Source organism: Poromitra crassiceps (assembly GCF_964638095.1).
Source record: "Poromitra crassiceps genome assembly, chromosome: 4".
NCBI lineage: Eukaryota > Metazoa > Chordata > Actinopteri > Beryciformes > Melamphaidae > Poromitra > Poromitra crassiceps.
The window spans coordinates 22,717,843-22,735,342 of NC_139626.1; the positions used below are offsets into that span (position 1 = coordinate 22,717,843).

Consider the following 17,500-nt stretch of genomic DNA (forward strand, 5'->3'; position numbering starts at 1 on the left):
AAGCATTTTATGCAAGGTCCATTGAACAATGAATGTCAGATGAAATCCCATGGAGAGTGAGAGGTGGTGACTTTGGCACTCTATTATTGTTAGGCAGCCAGACGAGGCTGATTAGTGGCTTAGCGAGGTAACTTTAGGTTTAACCCTGGGTTTGCCGTGCTACAACGCTAGTTTAACCCTGGGTTTGCCATGCTACAACGCTAGTTTAACCCTGGGTTTGCCGTGCTACAACGCTAGTTTAACCCTGGGTTTGCCGTGCTACAACGCTAGTTTAACCCTGGGTTTGCCGTGCTACAACGCTAGTTTAACCCTGGGTTTGCCGTGCTACAACGCTAGTTTAACCCTGGGTTTGCCGTGCTACAACGCTAGTTTAACCCTGGGTTTGCCGTGCTACAATGCTAGTTCACTTCTTACTGAGATAGATTTCCATGGCAACTTATGCTGCACGGCTAACCTGGTTAAGTTGAGAGGATAAGATCAAAACCCACGAAAGACCCACCTTCTGACCAATCAGCTCTCTGGAAACAGCCATTCATGTAGGATCCCCATATGAAAAATACATTGCATTCAAATGAAATTCACAAAATAAAAAAAACATTAACAGCTTCTGTTTAATTAATCGAGTACTTAAGCCTCGCACTTGTACTGTACATAATTAAATTAAACCTACTTACCACTTTGGAATATTTTTATATTTATTCCTTTTTAATTGTTCCCAAGTAGTTATGTTTGACTGAGCCGATTGCAGATTGCGTGGAGAAATATCACTAAATCACCGGCATAAAAAGGTTACATAAACGTCTCCAAAGCGCACCAAGGTGCCGTGTCCGCAACGGAGCTGACGTTGGGTTGGACATGGTCATACAAGCCAGAATACCCTACTACATCTAAGCAATTTAATGGGATAGCCGGGATGTAGGCTAATTCATATCTAGGCTACTCCTGCATTTTGCATCTGCAAAGTGCAAGGGCTCTATCTTCCCAAAAGCGCTAATTTAGCGTTTGCGCTCGTTTAACGCTGTGCGCAATGCAAATTGGGGCGGACACAAGCGCATGCCTGTGATAATTGTACTGGGCATTGGCTGCCCCATGCCAAAGCAGACGTTTCAGCGCTAAAATGTGGGATAGATGGCATTACCCTATCGTCAGCAGCGTGCAATTACTTTGCGCTTTTAAAAGAGCTTTTAAAAGGACCTCTTACGCACAAATACCTCTCTGCACTGGGAGCGCAGCCGTAATCTCTGTGCAGCGCAACGCAGTGGAAAGTGGAATTCCTTTTGGATATGTCATTATGCACAGCCTTGCCATGCCAATACATCAAATTATGTTGCTAAAATTGGGTATTAGCAGATAATTCAGTGAGGCAATCAACTATAACTCACTGAGAAACTTTTATCACATCGCAAAGAGGGAAATTAATTGAGAAAACTTGTTGGACAATGGACATAGTAGGCTATTTACCTTCATAAGCCGGAGGGTCCACACAGACGATCTGTCAATAAGCTCTCTCTGTCCTCGCACGAGTGAGTACACTCAATTACGCATGGAGAGAATTACAGCATATTGCATGCCTCGCGCAAACAGTCATTGCGAGACGGGAATCTGATTGGTTTTGATTGACGTAATTCCCAGCATTGCCTGGCCACGCCTGTGAATAATTCTGGTAGTTAAGACCACCCAAATCCCGTTTGCGCAGGCATTTTGGGGCGCAGATGATTTTGGCACGGCTCTAATTTGCGTCTGCGACACATGCCGTGAACCTTTCCGCATCCCGGCCGAGAATTGCATCCCCAACATATTTCGGGGCTGTTTTAACTTAGAAATCAAGGAGGTCACATCTACCAGACAATTATATCACTTTTAAACAGTTACATTTCTGTATAAATCATTACAATATGCTCCTGTGATGTGGGGATGCTGCCGGTGCGGGGGTGCAAAACTCGCCATAACACCTGGCGGATGGCGCAAGGCGGACTGCTATCTTCCGTGATTTAAGGCACGCGCAAACAGGTTCGCAAGCGCTATTAGGGGATAGCGTCTGTCGGAAGATAGGGGCCCAACTGTGTTGCTTTTGGCCTGTATGAATTGAAATCTTCATATTTTTTCCAGCATAATCCTTGTATGAAATATGCCACTCTGCTGCCAATATGTGATCACAGAATAGGCTATTTTTATCAATGAAATCTATGCCCGCACCGTGTCGATTCAGTTCAGCAGCTTTTTTTTATCTATTATCTAATCTATACTACTATCTAATTATCTTAATCTATTATTAAATTGAACCAGATCAATGGGACAGATCCTGGATCTGTTCATCCTCCGTGGTATGGGCCTCTGAGCCTACGTTAGCCTACGCTAACGTTAGCATTAGTGTAGTGCCGAGATGGCCCAGGGAACAGTAGACAGAATATCAGCTTTACTTCATGCAGTAACAAGCCTGAAACCTTTTCCTTGTGGCTGAGTGTTGCTGTAATATAGACAGTTTAAGACCATTTCTACTACATTTCTAGCGTTTCTAGAGCTACTGGGTGCTGCTACAGTCAGCTGAGCACAGAGCTCCAGTGCGCAGCTCTGGTGCGCAGCTCCTACGGCAACGTCACATGGACAAATGGGTCACTCTTAAAGAGACAGGTGCCGGTAAAAGTAACAATTATAAATAATAAATAAAATAAAAAGATTTTCAACATTCAATGATAAAAGTCGATCTTGATAATAAAGACGATTATTCGAAATTTCGAAATTCGTTGCCCATCCCTACTACTACTACTACTACTACTAGTGGCATGGGGATAAAAAATGGTTGTAGCATTTGTTGTCAGCAGTAACACTACAAATAAGGTCCAACTGTAGGAATACAGTGGAGCTCCTTAAAGGAGATAAGTAGCCTCTTGCCATGAAACAAACATCCAATCCAAACGCAGGTAATGCACCCAGTGAGAGGCCTTATGTAAAATGTCATCGCCTCCCCTTTTAGCCTGTAGACCTGCAGTGCTAATGGTGGTGCTGGAGCCCGCTCTCTGTGTGTGTGTGTGTGTGTGTGTGTGTGTGTGTGTGTGTGTGTGTGTGTGTGTGTGTGTGTGTGTGTGTGTGTGTGTGTGTGTGTGTGTGTGTGTGTGTGTGTGTACATGTATGCATGCCTTAGTCTCCCCTTCTTGCCTGAGTTGTTGCATCTGATTATCCACTCAACTGTGTACACTGTGTCTCTTTAGCAGGATGTACTATCTGGGTGCTCTCATCTGCATTTGTGTGAGTGTGTGAGTCTGTGTGTCTGTGTGTGTGTGTGTGTGTTTGTGTGTGTGTGTGTGTGTGTGTGTGTGTGTGTGTGTGTGTGTGTGTGTGTGTGTGTGTGTGTGTGTGTGTGTGTGTGTGTGTGTGTGTGTGTGTGTGTGTGTGTGTGCGTGCGTGCACGCGTGCGTGCGTGTGCATGCGCGCGCTGAGGTCCTTTCTCACTGTGCCCTATACTCCCACCCAGCAGCAGACTGGATCAAACTGGCCTGAATCACATTTATTCCCATCAGCACATCACTGGGTGTCTGCAGGGAGCGGATCATATCCTCACCTGTGACTTCCTCCACTTATAGACACCCCACATATAAACATATTGCAGCCTGAAAAAATATGGGTGGAGTCACCGTGACGTCACGCATTGGTTTTTGGAAGTGTGGCCACTAGTGATGCGCCGGCCGCAGTTATAACCTCACTGACCGCAGATATCCGGGGTGGATCATAAAAATAAACATTCTGATTAATAGCGGATGGGTTGGGGGGGGGGGGTGAAATTATGTATCATTAGTGAGGAAAATTTATATTAATTACGTTCTCTAGTCTATGAACGTATTTGAAGCTTAATTTTTCGTCAGGCAGATTGTTAGCCGTCTATTGTTGGATAGCAGGACCCCCGAAGGACCCAAAGCAGTGGTAAACAATAGAGAGCCGCAGTAACGAGTCCGGAAATCATCGATGCTAACAGCCCTGGTTCTTCACAGTTTTCGCCTATGGGAGTTTTGAATGGGTTTTTGGCACGATGCTTCTAATAATCTCTCTGAGCAACGCTGGCTTAATCAAACGCGAACCAGTGTTTAGTAATATCATCTTCACACACGAGGACCACTTTTACGAGTTTTGAAGCTTTTACGTGCCGTTAAAAGGACGGCTAGCTAGCAAATGGCTAAATGAGACTACACTATTGAGTCGATGGGGATATACGTCAATAACGTCACCACTTCAAAGGGCGAACACGGAAATTCTCTTTCCCTCACCTGGTTCAGCCCCGTTCAGCCCGGGGTAATCAGTGCACACATCAACAACAGTCCAGGTTGAGTGCTGACGTGACGTGAAAGCCTATGCGACAGTGTGTAGTTCTGGATTAGCTTAGCTCGAGCATTTTACTTCTAGGGCTCGCATTTACGCTACAAAACTCATGAAAGTGGTCCTCATGTGTGAAGATTATCCGACGGAACTCTGGTTCGCGTTTGATTAATCTTGCGTTGCCCAGAGACCGTATTTGAAGCATTGCGGCAAAAACCCATTCAAAAATCCCATAGACAGAAACAGTGAAGAACCAGGAAGTTCGGGACTTCCGCATTCTGCCTACAAAAATACGTCATCCCTGCGGCTCTCTATTCAATTCAATTCAATTCAAAAAACTTTATTAGTCCCGCAATTTAGGGGCAATTTAAGGCATGAATACTGCAAACAAGCTGTACTTTGTACACATCCAAAAACAATACAAGAAACAAGACAACATGACACTGATAAAGCAAGATCCCTGATTACAATGTATCCAACACCACAAAGGAATATAGGTGTCGGATCAATATAAATTAAATTCAGTCAATACAATCCAAGTGCATATTAGACTTGTTCAAAGGTTCAAATCAAAAGGTCAAGGTGCAGACTTAGTCTATATAAACTGACCATTTCTTGCACTGTGGCTGTTCACCAGTCGAATGGCCTCTGGAACAAGAGCCATATATGGTCAATGATGTCACCAGAACCTCACTGGAATCTCCGCTGAAGACGAGTTGGAAAAAGACGCATTCGTATGTTCCCATACGATGAGGCCAATCCACTAAATCCAGTACACTAAACTTAAAGCTATAGCGTTCATTAGCCTAGTAAGCTACATGAGGACAAGTGCTGACTGGACATAATACAGCATGGAAGTTTATTTGGAGTCCTGGGGCCAGTTGCACCAAGTGGTCTTAACTATGCCTGGTCGTAACTCCTACGTCGGTCTTAGTTAAGACCAGTCTTTAGAGTGGATTTACGCCTGTTGCACCAACAGGGCTTACGTCTGGTCTTAACTACGCTGGTCGTAGCAATGTCCTCCTGTGGAAGCTCCGGGGGGAAAATGGCGGCGATTAGTGCCAGGCAGTCTGAATGAAATTGAATGTAACGTTCCCAATTCTATGTATTAAATTCTAAAAAACGACCCTCAAAATTTGGGAAGGCTAAGCCACACAACTAGTTCGTTATAATCGAACGTCATGCTTCGAAGGTGACTTTACGACGATGAGGACGGTGAGGACTCAATCACATCAGGTCTCCGCTGATATACTACCACGGAGATCTCTTACAGACACAGGCACCTTACGCCTCCTCCTGACCAGGCGTAATAGTTACGACCGGTCTTAGTGAGAAAAAGGCTTACGCCCTATTGGTGCAACCGGCGTAGCTGTTAGGTCGTAAAGTTACGACCAACTTAGCTTAAGACCAGTCCAGTCGTAAGACCACTTGGTGCAACTGGCCCCTGGACTGCAGCGATCGGGTGCACGGCGGGCGCGGATCTATAAATTGTATGAAATAATTTGCGTCGGATTTATGGTGGGCGGATGGTTCATGCATACACGTGGATTAGGCTGGCATAAAAGCTCATCCGCACATCTCTAGTGGCCGCTGCCATCTTGGTTTTCACACAGCTTGCGTGAGACGGCGTGAGACCGGGGGTTTCCCACAGAGCTGCAGCTCCACCTGCTATTGGTCCATGATCAGCGAGCTACGCAATCACGCCCCCCCAACATGGGCATCTATGGGGATTGACTTGCTTTTGGAGCGAGCCTCAAGTGGCCATTTGAGGAACTACAGCTTTTAGTATTACTTCCGCGGCCTTATCTGTCCCAGCTCCACCATTGCATGTTTGAAGAAATCAGGAATCCGAGGTCCCTTTCGGGCTATAGACTCTAGAGGCAGCACGTGCGAAGCCACATAGACTAGAAGACTAACAGCCTGAACACACCATATGCCGAAGCTACGCAGCGTGAAGGCAGTTTCATTTCAGCGTCCTTGTTAACAGGCGAGGTTGATCACACCAGCCGCGCGCCATGCCACGCTGAAGCTACCTGCACGCATGCTGCAGCGATAGTTTCAGCTTCTGTTCTATTTTTCAAGCATGCAGCACGCTGCACCCGAGCTGCCAGGCATGAATTCAATGTAAGTTGTGAGCGTGGGGAGGACAGCGCCGCTGAGGCGCTGAGGAAAAGAGAGTGCTTCTGGTGTGAATGGCAAAGCTCCTGCTCGAAGCTTCTATGAAGCGCTGCTTCAGAGATGTCTATGGTGTGAACCAAGACTTACTATATACATGCTATGGGAGCATCATAACCAATTCCCTAGCTGTGTGGAAAAAAGTGGAGCTGATGATGGGCAAAACAGGTTTATTTATCAAACGTCTCTGTTATGGAATAACTACTACATTCAATCAGTTTGGCAGCCTTTCATATGGTTAAATGGTTAAATAAACAGTTTTAACAAAGCTGGACTCGGTTTATTTCAAGAAAGCAGGGAGGAATATGATAACCGGGGACCTCTTATTTTCTTTACTTGAGACTAAGATCTGCATTGAAGACATAATTGCCCTGGAATAGACTTTTGCCAGAGCACCCTATGGAGAAGTGGATTGGTCCTGGGTGGGGCTCTCGAGGGACTCTGCTTGATTGTTGAGCGGGTATGGGACAGGGAACTCTACAGTTTCATCGGGAACCAGATTGGGAAACAGTATGGTCCAATTTAAATACTACTTCCATGAACGTCGCGCATCAACTTATACACTTTAAGAAGATGATTCACAGAGCTTGTGTGTGCCACACCTGTTTTAAGATGAGACTAGTTGCTAGTCCTAACTGTACTGCCAGACTCAGACGTCACGCACAACAATGCATATGTTCTGGGAATACCCACTGCATTGATCAGACATTTTTGGAAGTATGCTTTTTCAATATTGTCAGTTATTAGGATCTACAATATTGCCTAACCACTCCCTCTCTCTGCTCAATGATGATTGGTTGGTTTGGTCCACGTATGGACCGCGGAACCCCATTTGCCTTAGTTAGTTGTCTCCACTCACTGATGGCACCGCTGATGAAATCAATCACTGATGACATAGCGGTATCACTGATGACATCGCAACTACTCAAGTGGCGTCATTCACAGATGTCACATCGTTCAATGGGGGCATCTCTGATGGCGTCACAACTGCTTGAATGACATCACTGATGACGTCATCATTGATGGCATCATCGCTGATGACATCACAATTGCTGTCATCGGTGATCTATGACCTCATTACTGCCTGTGACATCATCGGTGATCTGTGACATCAGTTCTGTGACATCACTATAGTGATCACCTGGTGGTCCCCGAACTCCACGTTGAGAGCTTTTTTCTTTTTTCTTTTTCAAGTCTACTGTTTGAATGTGAATGTATGTTTCATTATCACTTTAGTTTCTATTGTTAGTGTGCCACCCTTTCATTGTAGTTGTTGTTATTATTGTTGTGGCGTGTAAAAATCTGTCCAAGCCCGAGCTTGCTGCCTGATTGCAGCGGCTACACCAGGTGGCAAAACTGTAGTTCCTCAAATGGCCACTTGAGGCTAGGCTCTAAAAGCGAGTAAATCCCCATCATGTTAAAATGCCCGTCTTTACAACAGGATTAAACATGTTTACAGCTACTGGTTCAAAACACGGTTTTGGTCTATATCTAATTTCACTTTTCATAACAACTGTTAAGCTGTGTTCACACCGAGATATTTATTTTTCTCTCTGTCGCTTTGGAATCGCTCTGTCGCTCTGTTTAAATCGCTCGTCAACAGGCACAAGAATTGACAGACATCTGGGGGGTATAACGTTACGCAATGTCATGATATTTGTCCACTACGAGCCACCGTAGTTGTTTACAAGCTAAGCCACACATGGGCGGCGCCACCTGTGTGGCCCGCGATGGAATTGCAAAAAGAAAAAAAAGAAAAGAAAGAAAACACTTTTTTTTTTTTTTTTTTTTTTTACACACAGTGCACCTGAACGCAACATGCAAGATACCCGCTGAATAGAGAGCCGCAGGGATGACGTATTTTTGTAGTCAGAATGCGGAAGTCCCGGACTTCCTGGTTCTTCACTGTTTCTGTCTATGGGATTTTTGAATGGGTTTTTGCCGCGATGCTTCAAATACGGTCTCTGGGCAACGCAAGATTAATCAAACGCGAACCAGAGTTCAGTCGGATAATCTTCACACATGAGGACCACTTTCATGAGTTTTGTAGCGTAAATGCGAGCCCTAGAAGTAAAAAGCTTGAGCTAAGCTAATCCAGAACTACACACTGTCGCATAGGCTTCCACGTCACGTCAGCACTCAACCTGGACTGTTGTTGATGTGTGCACTGATTACCCCGGGCTGAAAGGGGCTGAACCAGGTGAGGGAAAGAGAATTTCCGTGTTCGGCCTTTGAAGTGGTGACGTTATTGACGTATATATCCCCATCGACTGAACAGTGTAGTCTCATTTAGCCGTTTGCTAGCTAGCCGCCCTTTTAACGGCACGTAAAAGCTTCAAAACTCATAAAAGTGGTCCTCGTGTGTGAAGATGATATTACTAAACACTGGTTCGCGTTTGATTAAGCCAGCGTTGCCCAGAGAGATTATTAGAAGCATCGCACCAAAAACCCATTCAAAACTCCCATAGGCGAAAACAGTGAAGAACCAGGACTGTTAGCATCGATGATTTCCGGACTCGTTCCTGCGGCTCTTCTGGCCAATACTCCACTTCTGTTATAACATTTCAGTCTGGAATATGGAATCTTTCAATAATCTTTATGACTAAAAGGCTACATTGAAGTAGAAATTTAAACAACTCAAATAACTCATTGGTTTTGGATTTATTTAGCTTCAAGACTGCATTTTTGTTCGTGTGACCCTCAACACAAGCTTTGATCATCCCGGGACACTTACTGATACTTATGCTTAAATTAACCCACTCATATTCTGATTTATTTCAAGAAAAACATTTCAGCTAATGGAAATTCTAATTGGCTGGTAACTTTAAAATCTAGCAGCCATATTGGCAGGTGGTCAAAAAAGTTAATTTCAAGCACTGAGAGCAGGTGGTGACATAGGAGTGAGTGAGAAAAGGATCAAATATTGGTGGTTAAGACTGAATAATGACATCACAACTGTTAATTTAAAATGAGTTATTCCTCTAAACCTGGCTTCAAATGCACCAAATTGTTTGTGCTGGCGCCGTTCGGCCGTCAGCAAAACTTGGTAGCGAGGACATTTTTTGTGGCCCTCTCTATCATCAAAGTTACCCATCCATGGGTTACGGCATGACAATATTTGTTCGGCCCCCGGCAACAATCTGGGTTTCTCATGTGGCCCCCCATGAAAAATAATTGCCTACCCCTGAGCTAAGCCTATCAGCATGCTCCTAATGCAAGCTCTATACCGGTAGTACAGACTTCACTTCATGTCAGCTGTCAGCCTGTCAATGAGCTGTCAATGCGGTTTGTTGCCACACAATAAACCAGCGGTTTGTTCCAAGCCAGTGTGATCCTTGACTCACTCTCACACGGCAGCCAATCAGCGTTGAACAGCGAGCGACTGATGCCAGCGTAATTTTGCTCGAGTTGGGATATTTCATCTCGGGCGACGAGCGTATTTTCTCCCTATCGCTCGGACGGCCAGCGATTTTTCTCCCGGGCGAATATACGCTCAATCGCTCGTTTGCATTGACTTTGTATGTAAATTCGATGCCAGCGAAAAACTTGAATAGGTCGGTGTGAACGCAGCTTAAGGGGGGTGATTTTTCTCTCGATTTTCCCCCCTACTTGGCCAATTCCCCCCTGTTGTCCCGGTCATAGCTCCACCCCCTCTGCCAATCTGAGGAGAGTTGTAGACTAGCACATGCGTCCTCTGATACTTATGCATGTGCCAGCTGCTTCTTTTCACCTGACAGCGAGGAGTTTCACCGGTAGGACATAGCGCGTGGAGGATCACACTATTCCACCCAAGTTCCCCTCCCGCCCGAACAGGCCGACCAGAGGAGGCGTTAGTACAGCGACCAGGACCCATACCCACTGGCTTCCCACCCACAGACACGGCCAATTTTGTCTGAATGAACGTCTGACCAAGCCGGAAATAGTCTACTGCTGCTTCTGTGTGTCACTACACCCTGAAGAAGGTGCAAGCCAACATGCGTTGGTGTATTTTAATTATTCTAGCTAAATGAATGATATGCCTTTTATATTTTTCAAACCTCGAGTACCTGGACCACTTCCTCTCCATTCGAATAATATTCCCTTCCAAGAGCACCATACATCCACACTAAGAGTCACGGTGGACTTGGGAGGAAAGGAAGGGGAGGTTGGAATGAAGGGATGATGGAGGGAGGGAGAGAGGGAGGAAAGAGGAAATGCAGTGAGAGGGGGGAGGGAGAAACACTTATGACTCCCCATCAGTCCTGTCTCCATGGTAACCTAGGCCATCCCACTGTCCGCTAAGTGGTAGGGTGTGATATGGTGGGTGGCTATAGGGAGGTGTGATGGGAACAGTGGTGCTGGGTGGGGCGTGAGGTCAGGGTGGAGAGGGACAGCAGCAAGGCCACTCTACTGTTTTGGCAGATGCATTGGAGTCATTGAAAAATCAATAGCTAAGGCAAAGCTGAAAAGCCTCTTTGAAGTCAAAAAGGAAAAAAATAAATACAATACAGTAATTGAGATAGCTAATGATTGAAAATACAGATTTGCTCTGTGAATGAACTGAAGCAAATCTTACGACACAGACCACTAAGCAGGGGGAAATTAAAGCATTTACAGTAGTGTCCATAACTGAGTTCATTAAGCAGCTTTTCATTCGTTTTTCTAATGGCCATCATTACAGTGCCCTATATATTGGCACTTCTATTGACTAAAGTATTTGACTATATATATTGGCACTTATGATCACTTATGCCATACTCAATTACACCGCTGTTGGAAATATTGGACTTGTCAGAAGTAAGCACAAGATCAATAATAGATTTTGACGTGGGGGATACTCTAGTAAACTGAGAAATTAATTGGTGGAGACTAAAAAGCCTTAAAGGCTTTGAAACTAGAGGAGTCATGTTTTAGCATATTTGTGTTCAAATCTCCAATGAGAATTGTTTCGCGTTTACCGTGGTCAATAGCGTTGGAAAAAGACTCCTCCAGATACTCATAAAAGTCTGACTGGGTCGGTGGACGGTATAAAATCCCGACTAAAAGGGGTTTGGTTTTAGGCATTAAAATATCCAGCCAAACCGCCTCTAAATGGGCATTTTCCAGATCCGACCTTACATTGAAACAAATGTCCGATCGAATGTACCCGCACACCCCACCCCCTCTCCTGTTTCTATCTTTCCTTATAATTCAATAATTTTGAATTTCGATCTCCGAATCGCTAATGGAGCTATCCAGCCACGTTTCAGAGAACGAAATAATATGAGCCTTGTTGCTCGCAAACAGCAGCCTAATTTCATCTATCTTGTTTACTAGACTCCTAACATTGAGGTGGATAATATGCAACCCTCGAGCCGACCACAGCCTGTCCATAGACATGCACAAACTGTCTGACGAGGGTGGGGGGATTGGAGTGGAAAGATGGCTTAGGCTAGAGACGAGTGAGAGCAGATAGATAGACCCAACTCCATGCTACCGCATGCTTGCTACGCCAAATGGTACTCTTCCAGGTCTTCTGGTCATCAGCTTGTGATTGGCTGTTTGTCAATGACGCGGCGAAAACACAGATACAGGGAGTCACTCGAAGTAGAAGTGTCTTGCTTTATAGTGTCTTTGGTGAGAGCAGCTTTTGCCTGCATGTGAAAGAGCATTTGCTCCTGTCACGTAACTCTGTTTTTTTTATTGCGATAACACGTGACTTTTGCGATGTGTTCATCGCGTATTTTCATATCGCGATGACGATGAAAATACGATAAATAGTGCTGCCCTATGCTGGACACATGTAATCTGAGTCCGATAGCATGGAAGTGTACCTGGGGCCGGTTGCACCAACTGGTCTTACACTGGTCTTAAGCTAAGTTGGTCGTAACTTTACGACCTAACAGCTACGCCGGTTGCACCAAGACGACTTAAGCCTTATTTTCACTAAGACCAGGCGTAACTCCTACGCCTCGTCAGGAGGAGGCGTAGAGCCTGCCTGTAACAGAGATCTCCGCGGAGACCTTTTTGACCGTCATCGTCGTAACACCGCCAGTTCGCCGTCTTTGAAAGCACGACGTTAGATTATAACTAACTAGTTAACCTAACCCGCCTTCCAAAATGTTGCCGTTAGTTTTTTAGAAGTTAATACATAGAATTGGGAACGTTACATTCAATTTCATTCAGACTGACTCTGTCTGCTCAATAGCCGCCATTTTTCCCCCGGAGCGAGGGAGGATGGGAGGAGGGAGGGTGTTTTACAGTAGTGGCTGAGAGAGCGTAGTGGCACAGTGCTCCAAGCAGGTCGCGAGGCACATTTTTTGCAACATCATCCAATCAGGGTGCATTCCCTGGCAATTCACATGGACGCGCATTGCTACGACCAGCATAGTTAAGACCAGACATAAGCCGTGTTGGTGCAACAGGCGTAAGTCCATGGTCTTAACTAAGACCGACCTAGGAGTTACGACCAGGCATAGTTAAGACCAGTTGGTGCAACCGGCCCCTGGACTGTAAGGATTCGCACGGACGGCAGCAGAAACAGTAAGTACGTCTCCCCAATGTGATACTCGCTGCTTTGATTTAAAAGGCAATATAGCGATGTGAAATTGCGGGTGCACAGCGGGCGTGGATTTATAATTAGCAGGAAATAATTTGCTCGGTTGGATGGCAGGCGGATTGTTTATGCATACACGCGGATTAGGATGGCATAAAAGCTCATCCGCACATCTCTACTGTAGATAGTCTCGCTTGCAAGATCTCCACACTTCGTTTCACTCTGTACCAGCGCAGGAGAGAGTCTGGCTCCACTTACTCGTCTAAACTTGCAATTTTTCCATAGATAAAAAATAAGCAATTTTCAGCGTGTACATTGCTACTGTAGCTTGCTAGCTAGCGTTGTTGTTTCACAGCGGCGGAGACATTTGAGAGAGGACACGCAGGGAGCGGAAAGGGATTCCCCTTCCACTCCAACTGAAATGGTCGGAGCCAATGGCAGAGCTTATACCTGCTGCAGCCAGAGCTTATACCTGCTGCAGCCAGAGCTTATACCTGCTGCAGCCAGAGCTTATACCTGCTGCAGCCAGAGCTTATACCTGCTGCAGCCAGAGCTTATACCTGCTGCAGCCAGAGCTTATACCTGCTGCAGCCGGCTTCCGTTGAGTCAGATGAAGATTGTTCATCACAACCACAAATATCAGAATATTGGGCAATTTATAGTACAGCGATTTATGATGGTTGTGACCTACCATGATCATATTCCATCGTCGATGTCGATGTTCATTGGACATAATAGTCTATCATCGATGTCCATTGGACAATAATAATTGATGTTCAGCGATGCTCGTCGGGCGATCATAAATCACTGTACTATAAACTGCTCTTATGTGAGATGATTGGCAGGGTTCCTACACGGTTTCCATTTTAAAACTCCATATTTTTCCAGGCAGACCCTATGTTCTTGACTGCATTTGATTTTGGTGGGTAGGCCTATATAATGCATGCTGTCAGTGGCTGGATAATAAGTGCATCCCAGTCTATCTGAACATTATTCTTCACATCAGCAAAAACAGTGGACTCAAAGTTGGTCTACAACAACATAAAATCTATAATTATATGTGTATCGGACTTGATCCACAACATTTTTCATGGTTTTCCAGACATTTTTCAAATTCCCAAACTATTCAAGACCTCGAAATGATCCAATTAATTTTTAATACTCTTCCAGACTTTCCAGAGTTGCGCAAGAATCCTGTATTTACAGTTTTATAATACAGGACACCGACAGACACGCACACACACACACACACACACACACACACACACACACATGCATGCACACATGCACACACACACACACACACACATGCACACACAGTCATGAAAACGTAATCTTAACAGGCTGCAAGTTGTTTGAATAAAAGGGAGGAAACAGATTGGTTGTGCACAATTCAATTCAGCAGCCTATGTAATGTATGGCACCGATGAAGGCCATCTAGAATCAATGCAAATCCATTAACACAGGCAGCCAGGTGTCAGCCATTCAACAACCACTGATTTCCAACCTCTCAGCCTATTCCCAATGAAAGTCTCTCAACGGGAGCCAACAACCCCATTCATAATGGATCTATACTACTCTATACTCCCATGCACACCAATACAGCCCAGCATGGCTTACGCCACTAGCCATGCAAGGCTCTCAGCGAGATTCAGGAATTTGTCTCAAATCTCCAGCTTCCCAGTCTGAATGGAGCTCATAGGAGCAGTTCAGTTCCAACACCAGTAAACTAACTGCACTTCTTGGGAGGGGGCTTAGCGCTGAGCCCTACAGATACATACTCAGAGCCATCGGCAGCCATAGGAATCAATATTAAACATATTAAGTATGCATGCCTCGCACTGTTTGTGAAGGCTGCCAGTCCAGTGAGGGGGGTGAATGAGAAGTAAATGTCTACACTGAAGAATTGGAAGTATTAAATTGGAGACGTGTGTGTGTGTGTGTGTGTGTGTTTGTGTGTGTGTGTGTGTGTGTGTGTGTGTGTGTGTGTGTGTGTGACTGTGTTAGTGTATGCAGGTGAATGTGTGTGTCTGAAGGATGAGGCGGTGTGTGATGAGGGTCAGCAGCATGGCTCTGGGCCTTACCTTCGCTGCAGTCGTTGCCTTGGTAGCCGGTGTCAGAGCAGTCGCAGACGGCCTGGTCGTTGACCACGCTGCACACCCCTCCGTTCTGGCACTGGTGGTCCGGCCCGCAGCCAGCCGTGACCGTCACGCCCTCTGAGCTGTCCAGCCTCACTAGTGAGCCGTTGACACCCACTGCCGTGATCCAGCCGCGGAACGGAGGATGTTCCCGTACCGAGGGGGAGGTGAGGCGCAGGGGCGAGGAGTGCAGCTCCGGCGACACCCCGCCCATGAAGGTGTGGCTGAACACCGTCATGTCTCTCCTCTTGCTCTTCACCTCCGCCCAGCCTTCCAGCCGCCCGTCCACCTCTAACGAGGTGTTCCTCCAGTCCCGTCTGACACGCACGGCGTGCCAGTGGCCGTCGCTCACCGCCACGCCCGACGCAAGCTCAGCCGGCTCGGCGCAGAAGATGGAGAAGCGCAGCCGGAGGTGGCCGTGGAGGAGCAGCAGCTCCAGGAAGTCACAGAAGCCCTCATCGTCCAGGTAGAGCAGCAGGCCCTCCTGGCTGTGAGTCCGCAGGCTGAAGCTCAGCACGCTCTCGCAGCAGGCGTTCCACACGGGGAACCGCCCCCATTGGCCGGACACACCCCCAAACTCCAAGACCTCCCCCTGGGCCTGGCCCCCCACACTGCACAGGCACAGCCCCAGGAAGAGCAGGGGGGCCGCCGCCCACACGCACACCGCCATCACACTCATACACGCACTCGCACTCGCACTCACACACACACACGGGAGGAGATAGGGGCTAGAGCTGGGGAGTACCCTCTAGCCTCATGGTGATAACTGTAGGGCACTCCGTGGCACACTCTAGGTGTCTCAGGGGCAGCCTGCTGTCTTCCTGGGCCCTTGGTAGTGGTCGTCACAGGGTGAAGAGACAGCTGTGGAGGGGGGGGGGGGGGGGGAGGAGGAGCGGTAACACAGCAGCTCCCTTGCTCCTCTTAGTGCTCTTGGGGCATCTCCTCCTGCCCTGGCCCGGGGACCGTCTGGTCTTCTTGCCTTCTCTGAGATGTGTTATTCTAATGTCCATTCAGTCACTCATTTCATTCTTCATATCTGGGGTGTGATATTACAGGTGTGTTTCTATGTGGGCATGTGTGTGTGTGAGTGTTAGATATGTGACGAATAGGATGTGAGCTCCATCTTTGTGCCCTAGATAGGGCCTTATCCTCCATGCAGGCAGTGTGAGTGTGTGTGTGGCTCACACACACACACGCAAGGTAATGGAGAGAAATGACACCGTCATAGCAGAATTTTCTCCCCCTCCTCCCTGTCTTAGTAGGGCAAGACTTAAAGTGTGTGTGGGCAATTGTGTCTGTGTGTGTGTGTGTGTGTGTGTGTGTGTGTGTGGGTGTGTGTGTGTGTGTGTTTGTGTGTGTCTGTGTGCGTGACTGAGTGAGGGAGTGCGTATGTGCTCCTCTCACTGCCGCGTCATCACTCTCTCCAGCGACCTACAGAGGGAACAGAGACAGCACAATCAACCAGGGTCACACACATATGCGCACACACACACACACCACACACACACACACACACACACACACACAAACACACCGAGCCTGCTATTGTACTCAAATTACTCTTTCTCATGCGTTCTCTCTCTCGCTCTCTCTCTCTCTCACACACACACACACACACACACACACACAAGCACACGCACACACATTATCACTGATACATATTCCTCAGGCCCATATCAAGACTCTTTGAACATATTGGACACAGTAAACAAGAATTGCATTATTTCACCACCACCAGCAAAACAATGACTCTAACCACACACACACACACACACACACACACACACACACACACACACACACACACACACACACACACACACACACACACACACACACGCAGAAACTGGCATAGCCTACCTGCTAATGTCACAGCTATAACACTTATGAGACTTAACATCATACTGAACGAAGCATGTAACCTATATTTATATATTATATATTGCCTATTTTTTTATGTTTATCTCTCTCGGAAGCTGGCGGAAAGCGAAGGCCACCTCCTCGGCCACCGTCAAGGATTCGGTGTACTGTACAGCACAAAGAGCGGGAGCAGCACGGAGCGGGGCGCTGCGGCGGATGACTCAAACGCGCCTCGCTTATCGAATTAACGGCTTCTGCGCTCACACTACTAGAGTCACTAACGAATGAACACACACAAGCACGCGGACACACACAGTCGCACTCGCGCATAGTCTATTATGTAGTTTCGTTTCCGCCTTCTCTGAACGGGAAAAGCGACATCACATTATTGATAGAGGCGGTGAATGAATGCGGTTGAAATATCGATTCTCGATTTGCGGCCATACTTCTTCTCTGGGGTTTTTTCTCTCCTCAATTTCAGTCTGTCATCACCTCACAGATTAAC

At 46.6% G+C, this 17,500-nt stretch overlaps 1 protein-coding gene across 6 annotated transcripts in view; it reads right to left on the minus strand.

The window, feature by feature from the left end:
• Positions 1 to 15,814, minus strand: part of nrxn1a (neurexin 1a) — a gene marked incomplete at both ends in the record, with an annotated part of 86,449 nt that extends 70,635 nt beyond the window's left edge. For 5 of the 6 annotated variants that reach the window (XM_083635119.1, XM_083635118.1, XM_083635117.1 and 2 more), the window contains one exon: positions 15,082 to 15,814. In XM_083635119.1, coding sequence (XP_083491245.1) covers positions 15,082 to 15,814 — 733 coding nt within the window. The remainder of the gene's footprint in view (positions 1 to 15,081) is intronic. The other variant, XM_083635121.1, reaches the window with a different exon arrangement.
• Positions 15,815 to 17,500: the final 1,686 nt, after the last annotated feature.